At 35.4% G+C, this 23,093-nt stretch overlaps 6 protein-coding genes across 6 annotated transcripts in view; 2 read left to right on the plus strand and 4 right to left on the minus strand.

Annotated features, from left to right (window-relative positions):
• The first annotated feature begins 25 nt into the window (after window positions 1-25).
• On the plus strand, window positions 26-7,454 carry LOC125576090. Its single transcript, XM_048735440.1, has 3 exons — window positions 26-236; window positions 5,403-5,548; window positions 5,643-7,454. Exons 1-3 carry the CDS (start codon window positions 26-28, stop codon window positions 7,452-7,454), a joined length of 2,169 nt encoding a protein of 722 aa, XP_048591397.1.
• A 661-nt stretch (window positions 7,455-8,115) lies between these two features.
• LOC111216117 (protein AGENET DOMAIN (AGD)-CONTAINING P1-like) lies at window positions 8,116-12,633 on the minus strand. Its single transcript, XM_048737344.1, has 7 exons — window positions 12,530-12,633; window positions 12,350-12,448; window positions 11,819-12,268; window positions 11,688-11,744; window positions 11,537-11,617; window positions 11,406-11,462; window positions 8,116-11,314 (listed from the first exon to the last, which is right to left on the minus strand). The coding sequence occupies exons 1-7, from the start codon at window positions 12,617-12,619 to the stop codon at window positions 11,093-11,095; spliced, it is 1,056 nt and encodes a 351-aa protein (XP_048593301.1). The 5' UTR covers window positions 12,620-12,633; the 3' UTR covers window positions 8,116-11,092.
• A 190-nt stretch (window positions 12,634-12,823) lies between these two features.
• On the minus strand, window positions 12,824-14,336 carry LOC111215925. Its single transcript, XM_022720153.2, has 3 exons — window positions 13,461-14,336; window positions 12,964-13,377; window positions 12,824-12,862 (listed from the first exon to the last, which is right to left on the minus strand). Exons 1-3 carry the CDS (start codon window positions 14,334-14,336, stop codon window positions 12,824-12,826), a joined length of 1,329 nt encoding a protein of 442 aa, XP_022575874.2.
• A 940-nt stretch (window positions 14,337-15,276) lies between these two features.
• LOC106409553 (DUF724 domain-containing protein 6-like) lies at window positions 15,277-17,871 on the minus strand. The gene is made up of 5 exons (XM_048737353.1): window positions 17,334-17,871; window positions 16,822-17,250; window positions 16,433-16,686; window positions 16,264-16,345; window positions 15,277-16,140 (listed from the first exon to the last, which is right to left on the minus strand). Exons 1-5 carry the CDS (start codon window positions 17,400-17,402, stop codon window positions 15,706-15,708), a joined length of 1,269 nt encoding a protein of 422 aa, XP_048593310.1. The 5' UTR covers window positions 17,403-17,871; the 3' UTR covers window positions 15,277-15,705.
• A 1,994-nt stretch (window positions 17,872-19,865) lies between these two features.
• Window positions 19,866-20,569, minus strand: LOC125576091. Its single transcript, XM_048735442.1, has 2 exons — window positions 20,185-20,569; window positions 19,866-20,096 (listed from the first exon to the last, which is right to left on the minus strand). Exons 1-2 carry the CDS (start codon window positions 20,545-20,547, stop codon window positions 19,866-19,868), a joined length of 594 nt encoding a protein of 197 aa, XP_048591399.1. The 5' UTR covers window positions 20,548-20,569.
• Window positions 20,570-23,005: 2,436 nt separating this feature from the next.
• Window positions 23,006-23,093, plus strand: part of LOC125576092 — a 1,459-nt gene continuing 1,371 nt past the window's right edge. The window contains exon 1 of the mRNA XM_048735443.1: window positions 23,006-23,061. Coding sequence (XP_048591400.1) covers window positions 23,006-23,061 — 56 coding nt within the window. The remainder of the gene's footprint in view (window positions 23,062-23,093) is intronic.

Below are 23,093 nucleotides of genomic sequence, written 5' to 3' on the forward strand. Positions count from 1 at the left end.
GTTCCCTATCAGATTGTGTTATGCAATGACAATCAACAAAAGCCAGGGCCAAAGCTTAAAAGAGGTTATCCTATACCTTCCTAGACCGGTCTTCTCACATGGTCAACTGTACGTGGCCCTCTCACGTGTAACAAGCAAAGCAGGACTAAAAATCATCAAAGGCGAAGACTCACACAAACAAAAAGTGAAAAACATAGTCTACAAAGAAATCTTCAACCGCCTTCACCCACATGAGAGTAAGTAAAATTCAAAACTCATAATCTCATGGAAGATATCGAAGTGGTTATCTATCTAATAATTCATATCTACCTACTATGCAGCACTCGAGGTACCACCAAAAATGAATCAGAACTAAAACTCTTTCCGTGATGAAGGTTACCTCACTACTTACAAGTACGTCTCCCTACTCTACTATCTAATTAATTGATAACTAATACTAATCTATGTTCACTGATATATTTAAAAATAAATTTCAGGCTCCCCACCACGGAAACTCCTTCCCTTCCACCACCCCCTTCGTCAAAACTCCACCGTCTTTTTTACGTTTTTTTCTTCTATGTTTTAAGACATTAACATCTGTAATGATAAGGACAATTTTGCTTCTACACATAATTTATAACAAACTTAAATATTAAAGAGATTAAGGTTATTTTTAATTTTGTACAACTTTCAAAACATTATATTACTCAAACAAACTGATGTGTTAATTAATTTTTGCCTACAATATAACATACACTGTTTATTTAAAAATAATGTGTTGCAAATAATTTCATACAACATAACCCGGGCGTAGCCCGGGAGCGCCTCTAGTTGATTTAATTGATTAATTAGAATTTATGTCAATTAGTCTATATTAAAATATTATTCTTAAAATATTTTTGTATTGCTATATATTTTCAAAAATCATATGTTGAAGAATATTTTTTATTTGATTATTTCAAATTATGAAAACTCGAAAACGTAATAAAAAAGGTAATATGTATAAAACAAACTCCCATATTAATAAAGTAATAAGAAACCTAAACAATAAAATTAAAGAGTTATAAAATACATAACACTAAGATATAAATTGTATATTTAAATTTATATAATAATATCAAAATTAAATATTTATAAAATGAAAATATACACGTACGATGTGCGGGATAAACTCTAGTAGGGTTATTAATTTAATGAGTACTGGGTGGTACCTGCGCCCTGCGCATAGTGAATGGACTAAATATAGATTATGACTTTTAATCTATAAATATTAGAAAGGTAAAAGTTATAGTCACAAATATTTCATGTTATATGATGAAAGAGTGAAGGACATTATGCATGTTTACAGAAGATATGATTCGATTTTTTTTAAACTTGTGTAATTGGTTAGTTGTAATTGAAGTAAATGTTTTAAATTTGTGTAATTGGTTAGATTTATTAATTTAAAAAAAAACTTATTTAATAATGTTTATCAAGTAAATTCCTAAAATTTAGTGCATGATTTTTAATCAGCCATGACAATTTAAATAAATTTATATTAACTTTCCTATATTAACCGAAACAAAAATGCGTTACGAGGATTGCATATATCAATTTCTTATTTTTTAGCTATTGCATGAATTATGGTCAATTTTAAATTAGCAAAATGAATCAATTAAATATAGAAATCAAGATCTATTGGATTTGATATTCAAAAACACCATCAAATCTGAAATTTATTTAAATTCTTGTATTGATTCCCTATAAAAGAAATCCCCTTGGGTTTATTTAAAAAGAAGTCAAAATAAATCTCTAATTGGTCAACATCCATAATTATTCAAAAATTAAGATCAAATATGACATCGGATATTTGACCATAAAAATTTAACATCTTAGGTTACGCTCATATAGCCGAATATTTTTTTTTAATAAAATTGGATAGAAAACATGTTACTTCCCACGATAAAAATAACACAAATTAACTTCTATGTTTGCAAGGGACACTTATTGATTTTAGTACATACCAAAATAACTCGAAATGCAATCATCCTAAAAATATATGATTGACGCAACTTACATGACCAACTTTAATGAATATTTTGAATCGAATCATTCAATATTTGACTTCGAGTTATCCCATATTAAAGAAATATAGCTTAATCAATGAGTGTCTGAAAATATTTGCATAGTATATTATATAATATAAATTAAAAAAACTATACGATATGTTTGTGCGATTATACTACAGTATATGTTTGTGAGATTATACAACAAATCATATACGATTTGTGCGATTATACAACAAATCATATATGTTTGTGCGACTATAGTATATGTTCGTGCGATTATAAAACAAATCATAAATTTATACAAAACTTTTTATTCAGCATAGTATATGTTAGTGCGTTTATACTATATTATATAATATAAATTACAAAAAATTATACCAAGAAAAAAATAAGATTTATGATATGTTATATAATCACATGTTTCATTTACATAATAGTGTCGTTATACATTCCTTTTAAAAGTACAACAAACACATTGTTCGGTTAAGATCTACGGTTAGGATATTAGACAAGATGTTTAAAATAAATATGCATAAAATGAAACATATACTATATGTTTGTGCATATGGCAGGATATGTAACTAGTCTAGGCTAAAGTTCAAAAAAAGAAGTGAGATGGATTGTGATGTTGACACATAAGTAATGATAAATTTGTGAATCACACATGAGATCAAGGTTTATTCATAAAAGTTCTCCTCAAATAATAAGAAGGGGATTTACTACCAAAATATTTCCTATCTATTTCGTGACAAGTCTAACAAATTTGGGGCATTCACTATCGCTATACTTCCACGGAAGGAAAGGTAATTAGATAATTTTTCCTAGAAAATTAGGTGATAATCTGCACCATGCGCGGAGTTAAGATACTTAAATAGTTTATCACTTTAAAGATATATGTATTAGAAAAATAAAAATCATAGAAAGAAATATTAAATTTTATATGATAAAAGATTCCAAAAATTATGTATGTCAATATAAATTAAGCTTCGATTTTTTTTTTAAACTTGTGTATTTGTTTTGTTACTTTGAAGTACAGGTCGTTGAAATGAATTTCATAGAGTAAAACAGCCTATATAAAATAAATTATGAAGTAAAGTTAAATAAAACATTGACAATAGAATTATTGTTTTCATAAATAAATTATAAATATTAAATAAAACATAGGATAGGCAATAGACTAATAAAATATGAAAGAAACAAAATATAAGAAAATAATATGGTGAGGATGTATTGAGAAGGCCCGCCATGAGTGTTTGCTTGCAAGAATGTTTGTCGTAAGGATGTATTGAGAAGGAGAATATGGTGATGAAATGTAGATAGAAAGCCTTGTATATATATATATATATATATATATATATATATATATATATATACAAAAGGCGTGGTGCTACAGTAAATAATGATAACTAATCGCCATCTTTATTTGCGTATTGAAAATTAATATTGATTGTCCATCACTTGCCATAATCATGTTCTTAATTAAAATTCACGCTGGATTCGATGGACTATTAGTCTATTATAAGAAACAATTACGTATACTGGTCAACACAAATAAATTAAAACTCAATCAATGTCGATGAATAAAAACATGTATGATTCTGTTTCGACTGTAATTTTCCATTAAAAATCGTATAATATTAATGAGTACGTTTAAAATAGGAATTAGCGTTATATTTAGCTCAAAACATTCCTAATTCGACAGTAATTTTCTATTACCAAAATCAATTATATTAATGAGTACGTTTAAAACAAGAATTTGTGTCATATTTAATTAAAAATATTCCTAATTTTGAACATTATGAAGATCATTTCTTGTGTTTCAAAAAAAAAATGAAGATCATTCATTTGCACACAAGTAATGCTAATGGACAATGTATAATCGATTTTTGGAATGTTCAGGACGCGGGAATAAATGCTATAATTGTAGAGCGTTTGGATGGCATTCTTGATAGGGTTCAAGAAGAAATGACATTATTATGAAGTGCATTGTATTTTATATCATTTTGGGAAAATGTATCTAGCGTAATTTAAACACCTGACGTACAGTGGACAGCTTATAATTACCTGCATAAAAAAAATGTTGGACCATGAGAACTATATGTACTTTAAAATTTGCTCCAATTCATACACATTATATATGGGGTCCTCCTATTCATAACTTTTGAAGATGTATTCTCTAGTATTTCATATTTAATGGTGTAAATATTATATATTAAGTTTAAATAAGAGAAAATGACACAAAGAACACTAAACCAAGTTTTCCTCCCCAAACTAGCACTCAGGATCAGAAGTCACAAAAATAGGTTTCATTAAAGGGGCAATTTACCCTTATGCCCTCTTCTTTAACTAATTTAAAAAACAAATTTGAAATCAATTGTCGCCGTCCTCGTTTCATCGCTTCTTCTTCTCCTCATCTCTGTCTTTCGTCGTCGTCGTCTCTCCGTCGTTGTCGTCGTCGTCTCTCCGTCGTCGTATCTCCGTCGTTGTCGTCGTCGTCTCTCCATCGTCGTCGTCGTCGTCTCTCCGTCGTCGTCTTCGCCTCTCCGTTGATCCGTCGTCGTTGTCTCTCCGTTTATTTATCGTCGTCGTCGTCGTTTCTCAATTGATCTGTCGTTTCTACGTCTATTCATCTCATTCTCTCTCTCATGTGTCTGATTTGATTAAGGTTTGAATCATTTCATTTTGTTATACATTATCTAGGTTTTGTTATATATTATTCATTTGTTGATGAATTGAAGTTGATTTTGTAGAACAATGGAAGTTTTGTGCATCTGTGGACAATGGATCTCAAAAGAATCTCTCTAGTGGGAGTTTCTTGTTGATTTGAAGAGGAATGCATCAATCATTTCCATAGAAGAAGATCTACTGTATGAAGATTTGATGAAGATTGTCTCTGAAGATTTTAGTGTTAAAGAGGAAGAAATCAGTTTGAGTTATGGTTTTTCATTGGATATGAAATGTATTATTGAAAGTTTCCCCCCACTCTCGATAGGTAATACTCGTCAGCTCAGAACTTTCATTTCCAAGACTAGAGCATTTGATGGAACCTGTCGTTTGTGTGTTAAGGTTTGTATGATTTTTTTCTTACTTAGACTTTTTAGGATATGCTTCATAACCAAGTATTATGCCTTACAGAACTACTTGACTTTTGCAGGTTAGTACTGATCCAGCTAGCTGTAACACTCAAGCTTCTGATACATTTGCTTCTACTGTTCCATTGAATGCCAATCCAGCGATTCTTTCTACTGTGCAAAGTGAAAAACAGGTACATTGTCCTTAATTCCCTTTTTCTGTTTGTGTTTGCATGATATGCTTCATAATCAAGTATTATGCCTTACAGAACTACTTGACTTTTGCAGAGTCTTCTATATGAAGGTGTTTCTACAGTTCCTCTGAATGCTCTTCCGGATTTTAGTACTGATTCAGCTAGCTGTAACATTCAAGCTTCTGATACATTTGCTTCTACTGTTCCATTGATTGCCAATCCAGTGATTCTTTCTACTGTGCAGAGTGAAAAACAGGTACATTGTCCCTAATTCCCTTTTTCTGTTTGTGTTTGCATGATATGCTTCATAATCAAGTATTATGCCTTACAGAACTACTTGACTTTTGCAGAGTCTTCTATATGAAGGTGTTTCTACAGTTCCTCTGAATGCTCTTCCAGATTTTAGCCCTGTCCATATTGGACTTTCACCAAACACGAGAGGAGCTGGCGATATTAAGGTGAATAGCTATTTTAAGACAAAGAGAGAGTTGATGTTGAGGATGAAGAAATGGGTTTTAGAGTGGAAGTTTGAGTACAAGACTGTCTCTTCTAACAAGTCAAGAGTGCTTTTGAGTTGTGTTGATGAAAATTGCACGTGGAGGATGCGTGCTATCAAGCTACCTGTTTCAGATTTTTTCGTTGTTAAAAAGTATGTTCATGAGCATACATGCGATACAACACACATGAAAGCCAACCACAGACAAGCATCTGCAAAGTTGTTGGGTTCTTTGATTTCCAGCAATTATGGAGAAAAAAAGGAAGGTCTCAAACCGAAACAGATCATTGAACAAGTCAGGATGCTGCATGGTGTTCACATCAATTACAAACAAGCTTGGAGAGTGAGAGAAGAAGCTCAGATTTTGGTTAGAGGGACTCATGAAGACAGCTATTACAATTTGTTTAGGTGGTTGTATCAAATCACAGAAACAAACCCTGGTTCCTTGACTTATCAACATGTTGATGCTGCAGGAAAGTTCAAGTATGCATTTGTGGCTTTTGGTCCATCGATAAGGGGATTCTCATTGATGAGGAGAGTTATTGCAGTAGATGGTACATTTCTGAAGGGAAAATTCAATGGGACTTTATTGGCAGCTTGTGCTCAAGATGGGAATTATCATCTATATCCTCTCGCCTTTGCAGTGGTTGACGCAGAAAACGGCGCCTCTTGGAAATGGTTCTTTAGAGGTTTGAGCCAGAAGATCCCGGACGCTTCGGATCTTGTTTTTGTATCAGACAGGGCTAACTCCATTTCTTCAGCGTTGGAGGATGTATATCCCTTATCTCACCATGGAATTTGCAGGATCCATCTTCTCCGCAACATCACTCCTACATATGCGAAGACTGGGTTGCTACCTCTAGTTGAAAGCGCTGCTGATGCCTATACGTGTCACGAGTTCTGGTTAATCTTCAAGGACATAAAGGATAAATGTCCTGAATTAGCTAAGTATCTGGAAGAGTTTGATTTTAGAAAGTGGGCACGAAGCTATGCGCCTGCGAACAGGTATAATATCATGACTACCAACATTGCAGAGTCTCTCAATTCTATGTTGAGGATGCCTCGTGAGTTGCCCATTATCTCTCTCCTTGAAACTATCAGATTGACGATGACCACTTGGTTTTTTGAGCGACGCGAAGCGGCTGCGAAACATAAGCACCTGGTTACTCCAAAAGTTGTGCAGAAATTGGTATCTAGGTTAGGGGCCGCAATGTTGTTGAATGTGTATCAAGTTGATCGAAGCGAGTTTGAGGTGAAGAATGAAACAATGAAGTTTGTTGTTGACTTGGAGAAGCGGCATTGCACATGTAATGTTTTCGACATTGACAAGATCCCCTGCATCCATGCCATCGCTGCTGCTAAGCATATCAAGAGAGATGAAAACCGTTTTGTTGATGCTTCTCACTTGACAGAAACGTGGGCTAAAGCTTATGCTGAAAGCATACATCCTGGTGGAGAGTTGTCAACGTCCACCTATCCAGAGAATATTGATGAACTGTCTTGCCCACCTCCAGCTACCAAAAAGAAAAGTGGACGCCCTCCTACAAAGAGAAAGAGATCCGTTGGCGAGTTTGGGGTTCCTGGATCTAAATCTCAGTCCCACAAGTGCAGCAGATGTGGCACAGGAGGGCACAACAAGATCACATGCCAGAGGCCTATAGGATGAAGTTCTACATTTTTACATTTTTATCGATTATTATTTGGATGTTGGCTATTTGATGGTTACATGATATGCACAAGACCATATACATTTTTTCTTTTGGAACCCTATCCTGAATAAGTATGATTTCTTCCAACTTTTATAAGATACAACATTATCTTTTGATCTCATTTCAATTCTTAGTTTAAACTTCTTTGCTAGAAAAAAACACAGTAATATTCAACTATTCTGGAATCCCATCCAGAAATACCGAGTTCCTTTCCAAGGTTTATAATACAACATTCTCTATTAAGAATAATTATGTGGAAAAGTGTAACAGATGATTCTCCTCGGTCCAGCGGCTAAAACACCTATCTGTCGAAATTGTAACGCTAGACTCGACCCGGGTTCGATTCCCCTACTAATCAGAGTTTTTTAAAATAATTTAAGTTGAATAAAAATAAAAGAAATATATTACTTTACTTACAACATGTAATGACTGAAATTAACTTGGCCTAGTGGCTACTACACCTTAATTCCCTATTTCCTCCTAGTCATCTTCAGGTTCGAATCCTATGAGATGTGTATATATATATTTTTTCCTCCAAAATTTGCAAATCACATTATCAAATTTTCCAAATGTGTAGATATTAATCCTTAGTTTTGATCTCATTTCATTTTTTTCTAGTTTAAGAAAGAAGCACACTAATATTCATGTATATTATTCATGCATACTCTGGAAGCCCATCCTGAACTATCAAAGATCTTTCCAATGTATTATACTATAAATTGTATGGCTAAATTCAATTATGTGGAAGCAACTAACAGATGATTCTCCTCAGCCTAGCGGCTAAACCACGAAACCTATGATACCGAAACATTTGTTCGACCCGGGTTTGACTCTCCAACGAGTAATGGTTGATTTTTTTTTTTGTTCAATCATATATCTCAGGAATCGAAGAGTCTCTTCCAAACGACATCATGTAACTCAGTAACCGAAGAGTTTCTTTTCGTCAAGATTGGCTGTTATATGATTGGTTATTTCAGTAACTGACTTCAATAATCGAAGAGTTCCACAATAATCAAGAGTTTATTTTAACTGACTTCAATAATTGAAGAGTTCCTTTTAGTTCTATAAATATAAGGGACGATATCAGACCTTTTATTCACTCACTTCATTTCGTCTGATTTATCCTTTTGCAATACAAGTTAGTTTTCGATTTTTCTCATTTTCCATTCAATTCATGAACTTTTTTCTATTTCTATTTTATCGTAACATCTTAGTTTCGATTTTGTTGCAGGACAAAGTTTCAATGGAAGGAAGTTCAAAGAAGATGATGAAGCGTCCCATAGAGGAGGTTTACGGATGTGATGCCGCCGAAGGTTTCAATAAGGGGAAGAAGGAAACTGTGGTACATTACAGGGCTCTTCTTCGTTTGTCCAACGAATACAGGCTATAATGATTGGAATCTGGCATCCAGCAATTGCTGTCCAAATCGAGTTGCTTGAAGATATTATCAAAGCTGATGGAAAATTTGATTTAACTGCTGAGTTGGAGAAACTCAAAGAAGAGCACTCGGAAGCGGAAGGAATGCTTGCTGATGTGAAGGTCAAAGTCCCTGATTGGGATAAACTTGGCGAAAGTTGGCTGTGTCATGAGTAATTTCATGTTATCATCTTCTCTTTTTATGTTTTTAAGGACCACATTATGTTTGATTTTCAGTTTTTATTTTAAATGAATAAGTACTTTTGTTTCTCTTGTGTTGTTTCTTCAATTAACAACCTAAATAAAAAACTTGTTCAATGTTTTTCACTATTTTGTAATGGTTTGGCCTAGTGTTCTTGTAACTTAGTTATCTGATTTGCTTATTTGCTTTTGGAAAGTCATCCTGAATACATAAAATGATATCCAGATTATATAAATCTATCGTCTGTGAATAAATAAGTTTACATTTACTCTGTTATCGAATATCCACCGTAGCCTAGTGGCAAGCCCTTCTACTCTTAGTGTACCCTTATCACACAATAAGCCGTGTTCGATCCCCGTTGTGTATACTCACATTTTTTTCTGTTTTTAATTAAATATTCAAAAGTTATTTTCGTTTTATTATAGCTTTTGGCAAGTATAACACCCTTGGTACAACGGCTGCACACTTTGATTCATCTTTCGAGAGTTCACGAGTTCAATCAACATCATATCACATTCTTTTTCATTTTTTTGTAAACTTTAAAGGAATTTGCTAGGCTTTGGTGCATTTTGCTTTCTCACTCTTTTTCTGGAAACCCATCCTAAAAGTACCATAAGCATTTGACAATTCATCAATACATCCTAAAAATTTTTCAATAACAATCTAAATGAAAAAAACGTTAGGGATAATTCATTACAAACTTAAACTTAAACGGTAGGGATAATTAATATCAAAGTAGAAAAACAGAGTAGAAAACAAAACAAATATGACATTTTCACTTCCTTTGACCTTCCTGGAAATCTTTATCCATAAACTGGTTGAAGATCTCACAACATAGCTTGCTTCGTAAGTCCATCGCAGTTTCATCATTTATATTAGCCATGCTCTTCATTCCCAGTGACCTGCATTCCAGCATCTTCACAACAAAAATACCACAGTTGTATGGAAATTTTGTCTTTGGAAGCCCTTCTGCAAACTTAACTTCAAATGGACTGATATCTTCGAAATTAACCTCTTAACCAAGAAGTTCCATCTTTATGGCACTAATCAACACTGTCATAAATACCCAAAATTATACAATAAATCAATCACCAACAGACAACAAAATGAATATGTAAAAATGCATCACAAGCACAAGCAGCAAGTGACAAACTTTTATTTTCTAAATTAGCTACAATTCTTTTTTCAGGATACGCATACTTTCACAATCCTATCCATTATCAATGTAACAATATAAATTAAACTGATTTTTCTACACTGAATGATAAAATTAATAAATCACAAAGAGTTTTTACCTGCCAGTTCTTGGATTTGATTAAGAGCACGTTTGATATTTGCTTTTGGAAGACCACAATGGAAGAGTGTGATTGTGTTGTCCATCAATTGTATCTCCACCCCAATATAGTGATAGTTCAACTTATCTTCAATGACACCATATATAACATCAACATCTTCCAGCCATACCTTCTTTGGATGTATTAAACCTTTCACAAGTTCGCCTACACAGCCCTCCAATAACGTTTGTTTTTTCTTATGTGGTTTCCTGACAGATTCATAAGCGTACCCAACCACTTCTAAGAATTTGACTGGTACAAAGCATGCTGCTGGAAGATTGTTGTTGCGGAACCAAACACCTTGCTCAACCCTCTTACAATTTAGCATTTCAAATGCAACATTTATGTGCTGCCAATGTAACAATATAGTTAGAAACTTCATATAGAACTGCTATAACATGGACATCTAGCATAGCTCAACTCAACCTCTTCCTAAACATATGACAATCAAATAGAAGACAGAACAGAGTGTTGATTACCTCTTTGTTGAGATTGTTTTATGCATCGTCCATTTTTTGAAAGAACTCTTTTTCAATTTCTTTTCCATTGATATAAAACGGTCTGTAGTTAATAAAATTAACTAGTATCAATCGAAACTTTTACAAAATAAATTAGGAATATTTATGCAAGGACAAAAAGTTGCTTACACACGATATATGCCCCGTAGATCCATCCAGTGTGCAAGCCTTGAAAACCGAGGAAATTCAGGTGTCACAAATGGATCAATTGGAAGGATTACCTCAGGTGTTACAGGTATAGGAGGGTTTCTAGGTCGTATTGGCCTCTTCTCTTCTCGCTGTAGAAAAGGAAGCAAATCTACTGGCTGAGCATTTGCTTTCTTCTTCTTACCAACATCAGGCTTCCCCTTTAATTAAAAATAAAGACAAAAATTCAGGATCGTTTTTATCTTTATACTTGAATGCCTTCCTAATATGAAGTAAAAATATTTTTTATACCTTTTTTGCATGATCGTCTTGACTTGGTTTCACACTCTTACCCTGCTTTACTTCCATCTGTGAAACAAAACCGATATATCAAACTATTGACCTGAACTTCAATTCAAGTGGATCTTATTCATTTTTATTACCTCTTTTGCCATTTTCCCAACACCATCTTCTGATGGACCAGCTGCTTCATTTTTCTTACAAGCGACAGCCTTCGCCTTCCCCTTTTTGAATGACAAAAATTCAGATACATTTATATCTTAATTCCTAGTATGATGTATAAATATTTCATACCTTTTTATCACCATCTCCTTCACTTGGATTCACACTCTGCGTCTGCTCTTCTTCCATCTGAAAATCAATACCGAGATATTAAACAAATGACATTATTTTTCAATTCAAGTGATCCAAGGCATTTGTTTTACCTTTTTTGTCATCTCCCAAACACCATCTACCCATTTTCTTGGTTTTCGCATCTCAGAATGGTTGAAGTAAATTTGTTCAGTAGAATTGTTCAAAGAGACAAAACACGAGCCATCAAACAAAATGACTTTAACTTTTCCAGCGCACCAGGCACCATTGTCGAACGCCTCCACGTCCTGCATTAGCTCATAACTTTTCTTCGCTCCAGGTCTCTCAGGTGGTGGTTGAGGACGTATTCTGTCAATTGATACACGTGTCTCAACACTCCTTTTCCTCTTCTTTTCGTCCAGAGACGGGACGGAGTACTCAACTTTCACCATCTCAACCCCATCAACCAAATATGTTGCCAACACATTTCCTGGATACCATTTATGACAAGTATTGTCATCTTGTGATGAAATCTCCACATTTGCTCCGATCTCAAAGGGATTTTGAACTCTGCTTTCTACATCCTGTGATGGTTTAGATTCAAGGATATCCAGTCATTTTGATAGTTGCTGTATATTTATTAAAGGTTTTAATGAAAGTAATACCTTATTTTGCTCTGTTAAAAGATTTCTGCGAGCTCGGGTATTTGGCTGTGTGTCGGAAATGTTTGGTGAAATGATCTCATTCATAAGCTCGTGAGTCTCCTGAATTCAGGAATGGTTGAATGAACACGTACAAGGGCTTCCAAAAATTACTTGAAAAGTCCAATTTTTTAAAGAAGGTACCTGCTGCGTCTGAATTGGAGTAAGGACTGGAGTCTCAATATTCTGTTGAGCTATTGGAGAACCAGGTGTCTCTTTCGTGATCTCATTCATAGGCTCTCGTGTATCCTGAAGTCAGGAATGGGATTATGAACACGTACAAGAACTTCCAAAAATTAATTTAAGTACAACAAATTCATAATTTTATAAATACCAACAGTTTTCAAAATTATACTTGCCTCATTGTTAAGTTGTTCATCTGCTTGATCTGCATTGGCTTCACCTTGTCTGGAAGCCGTCTCATGAAATGGAGTTGTGTCAGTCTGTGCAAGTACAACAAAAATTAGGAAGGCAATCCTAAATATGTATAACATCTTCCAAAATTACTTGACAACTCAAAAAAAAACTGAATCAAGAACTAGATAAACATTAATTTTAATTTCCGAAAAAAAAGTTACCTCATTGTTTGGAGTTTCATATGAAGTAACTCTTTGTAGTTTCTCTAGTTTTGTCACACGTTCTTTAATCTGTTTCCTGTCTTTTTCAATCAAACACAAACGATCGTTCATGATCCTTAAATTATCTCCCACCATCTCGCTGATTCTGTTGATCTTTGATTCCAAAGACTCCTCCTGATACGAAGAAGAAGCTTGACTCATCCCTCCATTCCCAAACAGTAAAGATGCTCTTCTTATTTGTTCATTAGCACCGTATAGGTCTACTGACATGTTTCGCCAATCTCTAATTTTAAACTTATAACCTCTCTTGGATAAATCGGCCATGTCATCCAGATCTTTATTAGCTTCGTCTTCCATGCAAACATCAGCTTCTGGATCATTAGAAATAGGAGGTAGGATGCATGTGACCTTAAGCTGAAACCATAAAAATAATTAGCTTTTAAATGGAGAATCATAAGGCAAAACAGAAACAAGAAAAAAATAATGTAAAAACTTACATGATCTTTGATTTCAATTAGGAGAACATCTATCAGCTGTGGAGAAGCTATTTGAAGGTACTTCTCACACAAAAATATTGGGGTAGACGGTTGAACGCTCAGAATAGGAACAACTTGACTGAATGCATACTGTAGCAAAGGTACTGACTCAAGTATCCATATAAGAAATGCCATAGGGAATCCTTGCAAATCATAATTGTTTTTGTCGAGGCTTTTGTCGACAGCTCTCTGAAGTGATTTTAACAGCAAATTATAAGCTGTTCTCCCCCATGGGTATGTCATCAAGACATCCATATCCTGCGCTATTTTCACATAATCCAAAGTAAAAGTTGTGCCACCGTCGAGAAGGCTCTTCTGTAGTAGTATGCTCTCAATCAGGAGGAGCATTGCAAGGCAGAATCTCTCATCAGAAGCATCTTCTCTTGTGTTTCTGAGCTGCTTCTCCACGTCCTTTACTGTATGAGTACGCCCTTTTAGGAAGTCCCACTTAAATTTCTCGGTTTCCTCTCGTGGTTCTCTTGCTTCACCACTACATTTCAAACCAGTCACCATGTGGAATTCTCTTATAGAGAACCTCATTGGCTGAGCACCAAAATGGAACCATGCTTCGTGTCTCTTCACTGTCTTGATGCTTTTGGTGAGAACTGCGTGCACTATCTTAGCTGATAATTTCAAAGACCTCTCTCCAAGCTTGATCACCGGTCCCAAAAACGTCCCTCTTATTCTGTTGAACTCATCATTTCCTAGAATTTCCTTAACAGTTTTGATATAAGCAACTATCGAGTGTTGGTTTATCGATATCGTCTTCTCTGGCTCTGATCCAATCGGATACCTCAGCTCAGGCAGTGCTAGTCTTAATGGTAATGGATCTCCCATCTTGTTTCTATCCTGCGTAAACAAGAAAAATTTTATTTGTCTAAATTAATTAAAATCCAATTTTCAGGAAGGGTTTCCTGAAACAATACAAATCCTTCCTGAAGTCTATACACATGCTTTCACATGAACTAGAATTCTACCAATCATATTAGGTTAAAACGAGCAAGTCTATACACAAGCAAAAACCAGGAGACCAATCTCTCAGAAAGAAAACACACATAAGGTTGAATCTGCAACATACCTTAAAGAGATAGAGCTCTAGAAATGGTTTTTCTCGGAGAATAGAGAGAGCTCGCGTAAAAGATCGAGAGAGAGAGAGTTCTGGAGATGGGTTTTCGTCGGAGATCGAGAGATATGGAGATGAGAGAGAGATTCGAGAGGCGGAGACGAGTGAGATTCGAGAAGTTTGAAACGGCGAGAGTGTTGAGACGGCAAGAGTTTTGTCTTTTTTCAATCGAAATGTATTGTTTTGGAAACCTATCCTATATTAATTGGTTTAAGTATGCTTATGTAATATTCTTTAACAGATGATTCTCCTCAGACCAGCGGTTAAACCAAGGCATTTCATAACTCAAAAGTCTCTCTATCCCCGGGTTCGATATGTGGTGGATTCAAAATCAATTTTAATTTTTTTTGTGTTACAGTTTGGAGTTAAATAAAATTAAATGTAATCCATTAACAGATGATTCTTCTTGGCCTAGTGGCTAAACTCCCACACTATCCAAATACGCAAACTCTCTCCCTCTGGGTTCGATCCTTTGTGGTTCTAAATTTTGTTGTCTGTAAACATCACAATTTTAAGCTTACCATATACATGTCCAATCCTTAGTATATAATCTCATTTCATTCTTTTTTACATTTGAAACACTTAACTTTTTTTCTGGAAACCCATCCAGAAACATTATTTTAACCTTCCAAGATATATGATACCCAAAAAAAATACTTGATATCCTTCCAATCTTTCTTATGTAACCAGACGCCAACAACATAACAAAATAAACAGTCATAACTAAAACCGAGTCTTAACTAAAACAAAAAATGTTTTCATGCATCATTCTCATTTCCCAAAGCTCTCATCCACAAATTGGTTGAAGATCTCACAAGACAAGGTTCTCCTTAGCTCCAATGCATTGTCATCATTAATCTTTGTCATGTCTCCTATCTTCAATGACTGGCACTCCAGAATCTTGACAAGAAATATCCCACAGTTGAAAGGATGTTTTGTCTTGGGTAAACCTTGTGCCTGCTCAATCTCAAATGGAATCATCTTCACTTTATCTACCTCATCACCAGAAGATTCCACCAGCAGATTAGAAATCAACACTGTCATATTTAAAAATCAATATCAAGATAGAATCAGTTGAATATTTCAAACCAAGAAACAATTGAATACATCAAATACAAATTGTTTATACATACCTGCGAACTTTTTCACTTGAGGAATATCAATGCTGTTGCTTTCCTTTTGAAAACAATCATATACTGTGATTCTTTTCTTCTTCAAATGAATTTCCATCCCAATCCAGACATTGCTTTTTTTTCCAAGAGTAATCCCATACACAACATCAACATCTTCTCCCCATGTCTTCTCTGGATATACCTTCCCTCTCACAGTATCTTTAAATAAATCGTTGAAAATCTTTTTACCTTTGACCTTTTCTTTCTTGTAAGCCAAATCATCAGAGAGCAAGCAATGCAAGAACTCCATAGGTAGGAAGCACGCCTTTGGAATCTTGTAGTTGTGGAACCAAGCAGCATTCTCATTTCTTCTGCAATTTAGCATTGCAAAGGCTCCATCAATGTGCTGCAAAAAAAAAGGCAAACATTATCTAATTTGTTACTATATAATTCCTGAAACTAAACAAATCCTTCCTGAATTTTTTTTTTAAAAAAAAGCTCAAGGCAAGAACATATGTAAACAAATTACCTCTTTCTTAAGGTCCTTTTTTGCATTTTCCATGCTTTGAAAGAAAGATTTCCTTATCTTATTATCATTGATTGATAGGGACCTGCAGTCGATTAAAGATTCAAAGGAATTACCAAACCTCTTATACATAAATATAAGAATATATAGACAAGGACAGAAACATGCTTACGTTTCATGCATGCCGGGCTTTAATGTCATCCAATTTTGAAGCCTTGAAAGCTTATGTTCCGCAGGAGTTGAAAACGGATCAACTGCAGGTATAATCTCAGGTATTACAGTTAAAGCCGGATTTCTGTCAGACTTGAATGGAGTTTTTGTGTCTCTAGATCGTTTAGGCACCCTCTCGCTCCTTCTTAGGAAAACATTATCCATTCCTGAATTTTGTGATGAGGCAGCAGCTTTCCTTTTCTTATCAGGCTTCACCTTTAATCAAACAATAGACACCAAGCAAAATATTATCAAATTTGTTGCAATCGGAATTTCTGGAAACCATTCCTGAAACTAAAATGTATGTATATCAAACAATTCACGTGAAGTATAATTCTAGTTATGATTTACCTTATCTGCCATCTTCCAGACTCCATCTTTCCATTCTCTATGAATTCGCAAATCTGAATGTTTGAATAGAATAGTTTCCATAGAAGTATAGAGACACACCGAGTATGTGTTATCACCAAGTACCATGCTAATTTGTCCGCTGCTCCAGCCATTGTTGTAAAAGGCTTCTACCTTATCCATCATCTCAAAGGATTTTTGGTCACTAGTTGGTGTTGCAGGACGTATTTTGTCAGCCGTGATAGTATCCTGAAGTTTCTGAAGTCTATGTTGGTCTGTGAAGAGTGTCGTGTACTCAACTGTCAGCTCCTCTAGTCCTTCACACAGTTTAAGATCAACAACCTTTCCTGGATACCATATTTCGTCATCAGTAGACAAAATCTCAACCTCTGCGCCTATTTGAAAGTGAGCTAGAAGCCTGCTTACTTCAACCTATTAAAAATGAAGATTCAGTAACATCAGCGGTTTTAAATTGTTAGAATAATAATTAAAGATCAAATATACTCGATGCATACCTCGTTTGTTTCTGAAAAATCTATAGCACTTGTCTGAAGATGCTCTGTTTGCTGAGTAATAGGCGGCATCTTCGAAACATCTGTGGAAACTAGCTCAGTAGTAGGTTCTGTAGTATCCTTGAGATTTTCTTCTGCTTGATTCTGCTCTGATGGTGTCTCATCGGATTGATCTCCCTCACTTGTCTGAAGGTGCTGTGTTTGCGGAGTAAGAGGCTGTGTCTTCGAAACATCTGTGGAAACTAGCTCAGTAGTAGGTTCTGTAGTATCCTTGAGATATTCTTCTGCTTGATTCTTTCTGCTTGATTGTGTATGCTCTCCTTCACTTGTAGAAAAATATTGGGTCGCAGTTTCTGTCTCACTCTATAAGACAAAAGTAAATGGTAAGAGTTAGTTGAATAGAAAAATATTACATAAACATTTTAAATATTTCTTCTTACCAAAGCATTCTTATTTTCTTCAATAACTAGTGCAATTAGTGAAGACAATGGAGAGGAAGGTGTGTGATGCACAGCATGTGTATCCTCCTGTAATAACAGTAAAATAAAAGAGGTAGTTATGAAGAAGTTTCTACAATTTAAAATTCAAGTTGTACTTATGAAAGACATTTCTATGCTTACCTTTTATTGTTTGCTGAAATGATCTCAGTCAATGGCTGTGTAGCCTCATACGTTTCCTCTGTTACCGTCTGCAAAAAAAAAAAAAAAAAAGTCAGGTAGGGGATCAAAAACACGTACAAAAGCTTTCAAACATTACTTGAAATCTCCAAGATTTTTTGAACATTTACCTGCTGTTTCTGAATTGGAGTAAAAACTTGAGCCTCAATACTCTTTGGAGATATTGGAGAAGAAGGTGTCTCATTCATTTCCAGTGTTTCTTTTTGCAAAACTTGAGTCTGAGCAGCAGGTGACTCAATCACAATCTGCAAAAAATATCAGGAAAGGCCATCATGAATACATTCAATTATAATTTCTAGAGTAAATATTACCTCATCATCTGGTTTTCCTTCTTCTTGATTAGTTTTGGGTGGCGTTTCATCAGTAGAGGTTTGTGTTTCCCTCTGCCAAAAATTAGAAAGGTCTATATATGTAAATCACCCAAAACTAATTGTAAACTCCAACTGTCATTGAGCATATACCTCTTTTGTCAGATTAGGAGTAAAAACTTGAGTATCAAGGGCAGGCGTGTCATCCGATGGCTCTCTCTCAATCTGTAAAAATTATCACGAAGTCAATCCAGAGTACGTTCTAAAGCTTCCAAACATTAACTTAAAAATCCAAGATTTTTTTTGACCATGTACCTGCTGAGTCTGACTTGGAGTATAAACGGGAGTTTCAATACTCTTTGGAGCTATTGGAGAAGAAGGTGTCTCATTCATTTCCACTGTTTCTTTCTGCAAAACTTGACTCTGAGTAGCAGGTGACTCACTTGTTAATTTCTCTCTCACAATCTGCAAAAAAATATCAGGAATGGCCATCATGAATACATTCAACTATAATTTCTAGAATAAATATTACCTCATCATCTGGTTTTCCATCTTGATTAGGATTGGATGGCCTCTCATCGGTAGACGTTTCTGTTTCTTTCTGTCAAAAATCAGAAAAGCCTTTATATGTAAAAAAAATCACCCAAAACTAATTTGTAAACTCCAACTGTGAAAACAATATCATTGAGCATATACCTCTTTTGTCAGATTAGGAGAGAATACTTGAGTATCAAGGGCAGGAGTTTCATCATCTGATTCATTCATTGTCTCCTGCAAAAATCAAGAATGCATTCAAGAATATGTACAAAAGCTTCCAAATATTACTTCAAAACTCAACAATATTTTATTGGTTACATACCTCATGTGTCAAATTAGGCTGTTGAGACATTGGAGATAAAGGCGTCTCACTCGATGGTTGCGTGTAATCCTGCAAAAATCAGGAAGGCATTCAGGATTTTGTACAAGAATTTCCAAATATTTTCTTAAAATTTTTTGAGCATATACCTCATTTTGTTGAGACTTTGGAGATGCAGCTGATTCAATCATTGTCTCCTGCAAAAATCAGGAATGCATTCAAGAAGTACAAAAGCTTTCCAAATATTACTTCAAAACTCAACAATATTTATTGGTTACATACCTCATGTGTCAAATTAGGCTGTTGAGACATTGGAGATAAAGGTGTCTCACTCGATGGTTGCGTGTGAGACATTGGAGATAAAGGTGTCTCACTCGATGGTTGCGTGTGAGACATTGGAGATAAAGGTGTCCCACTGGATCGCTGTTTGTCAAATATTAGGAAGGCATTCAAGAATATGTACAAGATCTTCCAAAAAATACTTGAAAATGCAAATGTAAAAGAAGATGTTTTGAGAATTTACCTTTGTGTCACGTTAGTGGGAAAAACATTGTTGTTTCCTTCCAACTCTGACACACGAGCTCTAAGATGTATGTTTTCTTCTTCCAGTAATGACATTCGATCCTTCATGCTCTTCAGATTCTCCTCCATTACCGTGATGATCCTGTTCACTTTTTCATTTACTGAATCCTCATCAATCGAGAGTAGAAGCTTGGCCAGTCTCCTTATTTGCCATCATTTGAATAAGAGCATCCAATGTGTCAAATGTGTCTACACACCTATTTTCCCAGTCATCGGCTGTAATCTTGTACCCTTTCTTTGTTACATCTTTCACTGTTTCCAGCTCGTCACTATATTTGTCTTCAATGGAGATATCATCTTCTGGATCATGAGGAATAGAAGGTAGTATGCAATGGACCTTCAGCTGAGAGTATTTAAAAAAAGACCAATGAGAAACATATTAAAAAGAAGAAGCCAAATAAACTGAGAAACATATACTTGGAAAAGCTTACCTTTGTATCAGCTTCAACCTGTAAAACCCTATCAAGTGATGGATTCTCTACCTCAGTGTATTTTTCACACAAGTAAGTCGGCCCAGGAACCTCAACTGTTGGTACACACTTACTGAACTTATTCCTTAGCAAAGGAATCGACTCTAGTATCCAAAGAAGGAATACTAGAGGATAACCTTGCAACTCAAATTTGGATTTATTCTCCAAATGATTCGCGACAGCGTTTTGAATTGACTTCAGGAGCACAATGTAAGCCTCTTTTCCCCATGGATATGTCATATCCTGTGCATTTTTCGCATATTCCAAAGGAAAACTCCCTCCTTTGCTCTTCCGCAATAATATGCTCTCTACCAGGATGAGCATTGCGAGGCATACTCTCTCCTCAGAAGCATCTTCTTGGTTTCATTTGGTTACCGACTGCAATATCGTAGTTATTCAGTCGCAAAACGTAACATAACGACGGTTTGCGACTGATCTCGTGGTCACCAAACTTTGTGTCGCTCATACGAGGAGTCGTTAAAGAACCTCATTTGCCGACTGAATTACGACTATTTTGTCACTGTATATTGTAGTCGTAAAATAGACGCAATTAAGTCGCAAAATATACCGACTGAACTACTACTATCCAAAGACCAAACTAGGCTGTTTATCAGTCGTTATGTAGACGGGAATTGTAGTCGCTTATTAGTCGTTAGAGGGGAGTCGGTAGATAGTCGCAAAATTAGCGACTACCCAACGACTGATTATGTACAGCATTAGTGACTATATAGCGACTGAGTTGTTGATTTAGATGTGTAATATGTGGTTATCTAGCGACTACATTGCGACTAAATTTTGTGACTTATTAGCGACTCCAAGATTCAAAAATCACAAATCAGATTTTTTTGATTTTCTTTTTTTTAATTAATTTGTTCATTTGCAGTAAAACAATGACAATAATAAAAACAAAAATTTTAATATAAAACAGAGAATTCATAACATAATGTTGCAAAAGGCACTCTAAGGAGTTAAGCATTAGCATACAAAATATTATAGTAGTACAAGAGTAGGGAACCTAAAATTCATCTTCATCTTCACTTTCACCTTCCCTTCATCTTCACCTTCTTCACCTTCACCTTCACCTTCACCTTCACTTTCACTTTCACTTTCACCTTCACCTTCACCTTCACCTTCACCTTCACCTTCACCTTCACCTTCACCTTCACCTTCATCATCATCTTCACCTTGATTAGCAGCCATGAAGGCCAAAAAATTTGGATCAGTTGCAGCCAGATACTTCTTCACCAAGGAAAAACTTTTGAGCTTTTTTGCTTGCTTGGCAGTGTAAGCCGCCTGCTTCTCAATCTTCCGGTGAGCATCGCTGAGCTGTTTTTCGAGGTCTACGTACGAAGAAGAGGATTTACAACGCTTGCGCTTTCCGTTGACAATAGTACTTTCTAGGCTTCCTATTCCATAGTGTCTTCCTCTTTTGTCTGTGACAGTGGACTACAAAAGCAAAGGAAGTAGACAGATATCAATCAAATCAAACAATATGTAGTAAAAAATATCCTTAAAAAAAAGGGATAGAAAAGCAATTTACCAGAAGGAAGAGCTCATTATCCTGGTCTAGAGAGAGTTGTGGAGGGTGTGAAGTACCATCTGAACTCTCTGAGTTTTCAGCTTGAAGGTCAGCCAGCTTGGCTTGCTTGTTCTTCTCATAGGCCTCTGCAACTAGCTTTGCTTTCTTATCTACAAAGCTGCCATTTTTTTGGTGTGTGCCTTGATGAAAACTTCACCAATAGTCACTGGTCTGCCCAATTCTTCAACCTGAAATGGTAAATAAAATAAAGGTTAATGAGCCAGAAAAATTTCAACTTGGAGACAGGAAAAAAGTTACCATTTCTTGTTCGATTTGGAGGTAAGACTTCTGGCCAGCATTGTGCTTGTGAGGACCAAGACCATTTCGGTCAGACAACCGAGCAGCTGATGTTGTCTCGCTTTTTTGTTGGGCTTTAGCAGTGTCCCAGTAAGCTGTCATTTCTTTCCACAGATCATTCAAAATCCAGGATGGTCGAACTCGAGACTTCCTACGCTTGCTAACCATGTCCTTCATACGTCGCTGACATACCTGCCCGAACTTCTCTTGAACCACACCAGTATATATGGGATTCCAAGTGTGAGTTTTCTACAAAAATAAGACAAGGCTGATGTTAGTAATCAAATAAATCAACAGTTTAGTAGTTTAGAAGAAAATACTAAACTGCAACTTAAAAACAGTTGCAATCCCATACAATAGCAATTAAGAAAAAAAATACTTAACTGCAAATTCAACAAAGAAAGAAATTTTTTTTTGTCCTGATCGACGCAAGTCCAACTGTAGAAGGGACCATCAAACTTGTTTGTAAAGACTTTAGTGATCCTCTGAGTCAGTTTACCTTTGTCCCGACCAAACCTAGAAACACAGAAACATTAGTATAAGGCCGAGAGTCATATCGTATAAAAACAATTATCAATCATAGAAAACTCACAATATTCTAACATCTCAAAGCTAAACAATTTCGAACTCTCCAAACAAAATTAGCAAAATACAATTACCAATGACAGAAACAATATCATAAGCAAACTGGATATGTCCCTTGAGTATTTCACAGAAACAATTATTAATCACAGACACAATCTCATAAGCTTAAAATATTCAGATAGATAAGTAAAAACCACATGGTTCCAGGCTCGAAGGTGGGAGAAAGCTCATGGTCATGGTGGTAGCGCTCTCGGCCGGGCTGGGGAGAGAAGGGCGTTGGGAAGCCAGTCTGGTCTTCAGACAGATTCGGTTCTACTGGAAATGGTGAGTTGGGGACTGGTTCATCCTTCATCTGGACCTTTGGAGCTTCAGTATTTGTGAGTTTTGAGTTCAGAACTGATAGGAGATT

Source organism: Brassica napus, chromosome A7, assembly GCF_020379485.1.
Source record: "Brassica napus cultivar Da-Ae chromosome A7, Da-Ae, whole genome shotgun sequence".
Lineage (NCBI taxonomy): Eukaryota > Viridiplantae > Streptophyta > Magnoliopsida > Brassicales > Brassicaceae > Brassica > Brassica napus.

What these genes read in the sequence shown, in the direction of transcription:
- LOC106409553 (XM_048737353.1), bottom strand. Translation starts at nt 17,402, where the DNA reads ATGCCGCCTATTACTCAGCAAACAGAGCATCTTCAGACAAGTGCTATA. An exon ending in ATTTTTCAGAAACAAACGAG is followed by an intron (nt 17,251 to 17,333) that starts GTATGCATCGAG and finishes CATTTTTAATAG; the next exon opens with GTTGAAGTAAGCAGGCTTCT. An exon ending in AAGCCCGGCATGCATGAAAC is followed by an intron (nt 16,346 to 16,432) that starts GTAAGCATGTTT and finishes AATCGACTGCAG; the next exon opens with GTCCCTATCAATCAATGATA.
- LOC125576091 (XM_048735442.1), bottom strand. Translation starts at nt 20,547, where the DNA reads ATGCTCATCCTGGTAGAGAGCATATTATTGCGGAAGAGCAAAGGAGGG. An exon ending in AGGTTGAAGCTGATACAAAG is followed by an intron (nt 20,097 to 20,184) that starts GTAAGCTTTTCC and finishes AAATACTCTCAG; the next exon opens with CTGAAGGTCCATTGCATACT.
- LOC111215925 (XM_022720153.2), bottom strand. Translation starts at nt 14,336, where the DNA reads ATGGGAGATCCATTACCATTAAGACTAGCACTGCCTGAGCTGAGGTAT. An exon ending in TAATTGAAATCAAAGATCAT is followed by an intron (nt 13,378 to 13,460) that starts GTAAGTTTTTAC and finishes TTATGGTTTCAG; the next exon opens with CTTAAGGTCACATGCATCCT. An exon ending in ATGAAACTCCAAACAATGAG is followed by an intron (nt 12,863 to 12,963) that starts GTAACTTTTTTT and finishes ATACATATTTAG; the next exon opens with GATTGCCTTCCTAATTTTTG.
- LOC125576090 (XM_048735440.1), top strand. Translation starts at nt 26, where the DNA reads ATGACAATCAACAAAAGCCAGGGCCAAAGCTTAAAAGAGGTTATCCTA. An exon ending in CCGCCTTCACCCACATGAGA is followed by an intron (nt 237 to 5,402) that starts GTAAGTAAAATT and finishes TTCTATATGAAG; the next exon opens with GTGTTTCTACAGTTCCTCTG. An exon ending in CTGTGCAGAGTGAAAAACAG is followed by an intron (nt 5,549 to 5,642) that starts GTACATTGTCCC and finishes TGACTTTTGCAG; the next exon opens with AGTCTTCTATATGAAGGTGT.
- LOC111216117 (XM_048737344.1), bottom strand. Translation starts at nt 12,619, where the DNA reads ATGAATGAGATCACGAAAGAGACACCTGGTTCTCCAATAGCTCAACAG. An exon ending in AAGGAGATGGTGATAAAAAG is followed by an intron (nt 11,618 to 11,687) that starts GTATGAAATATT and finishes TCATTCAAAAAG; the next exon opens with GGGAAGGCGAAGGCTGTCGC. An exon ending in TTGGGAAAATGGCAAAAGAG is followed by an intron (nt 11,463 to 11,536) that starts GTAATAAAAATG and finishes TTTGTTTCACAG; the next exon opens with ATGGAAGTAAAGCAGGGTAA.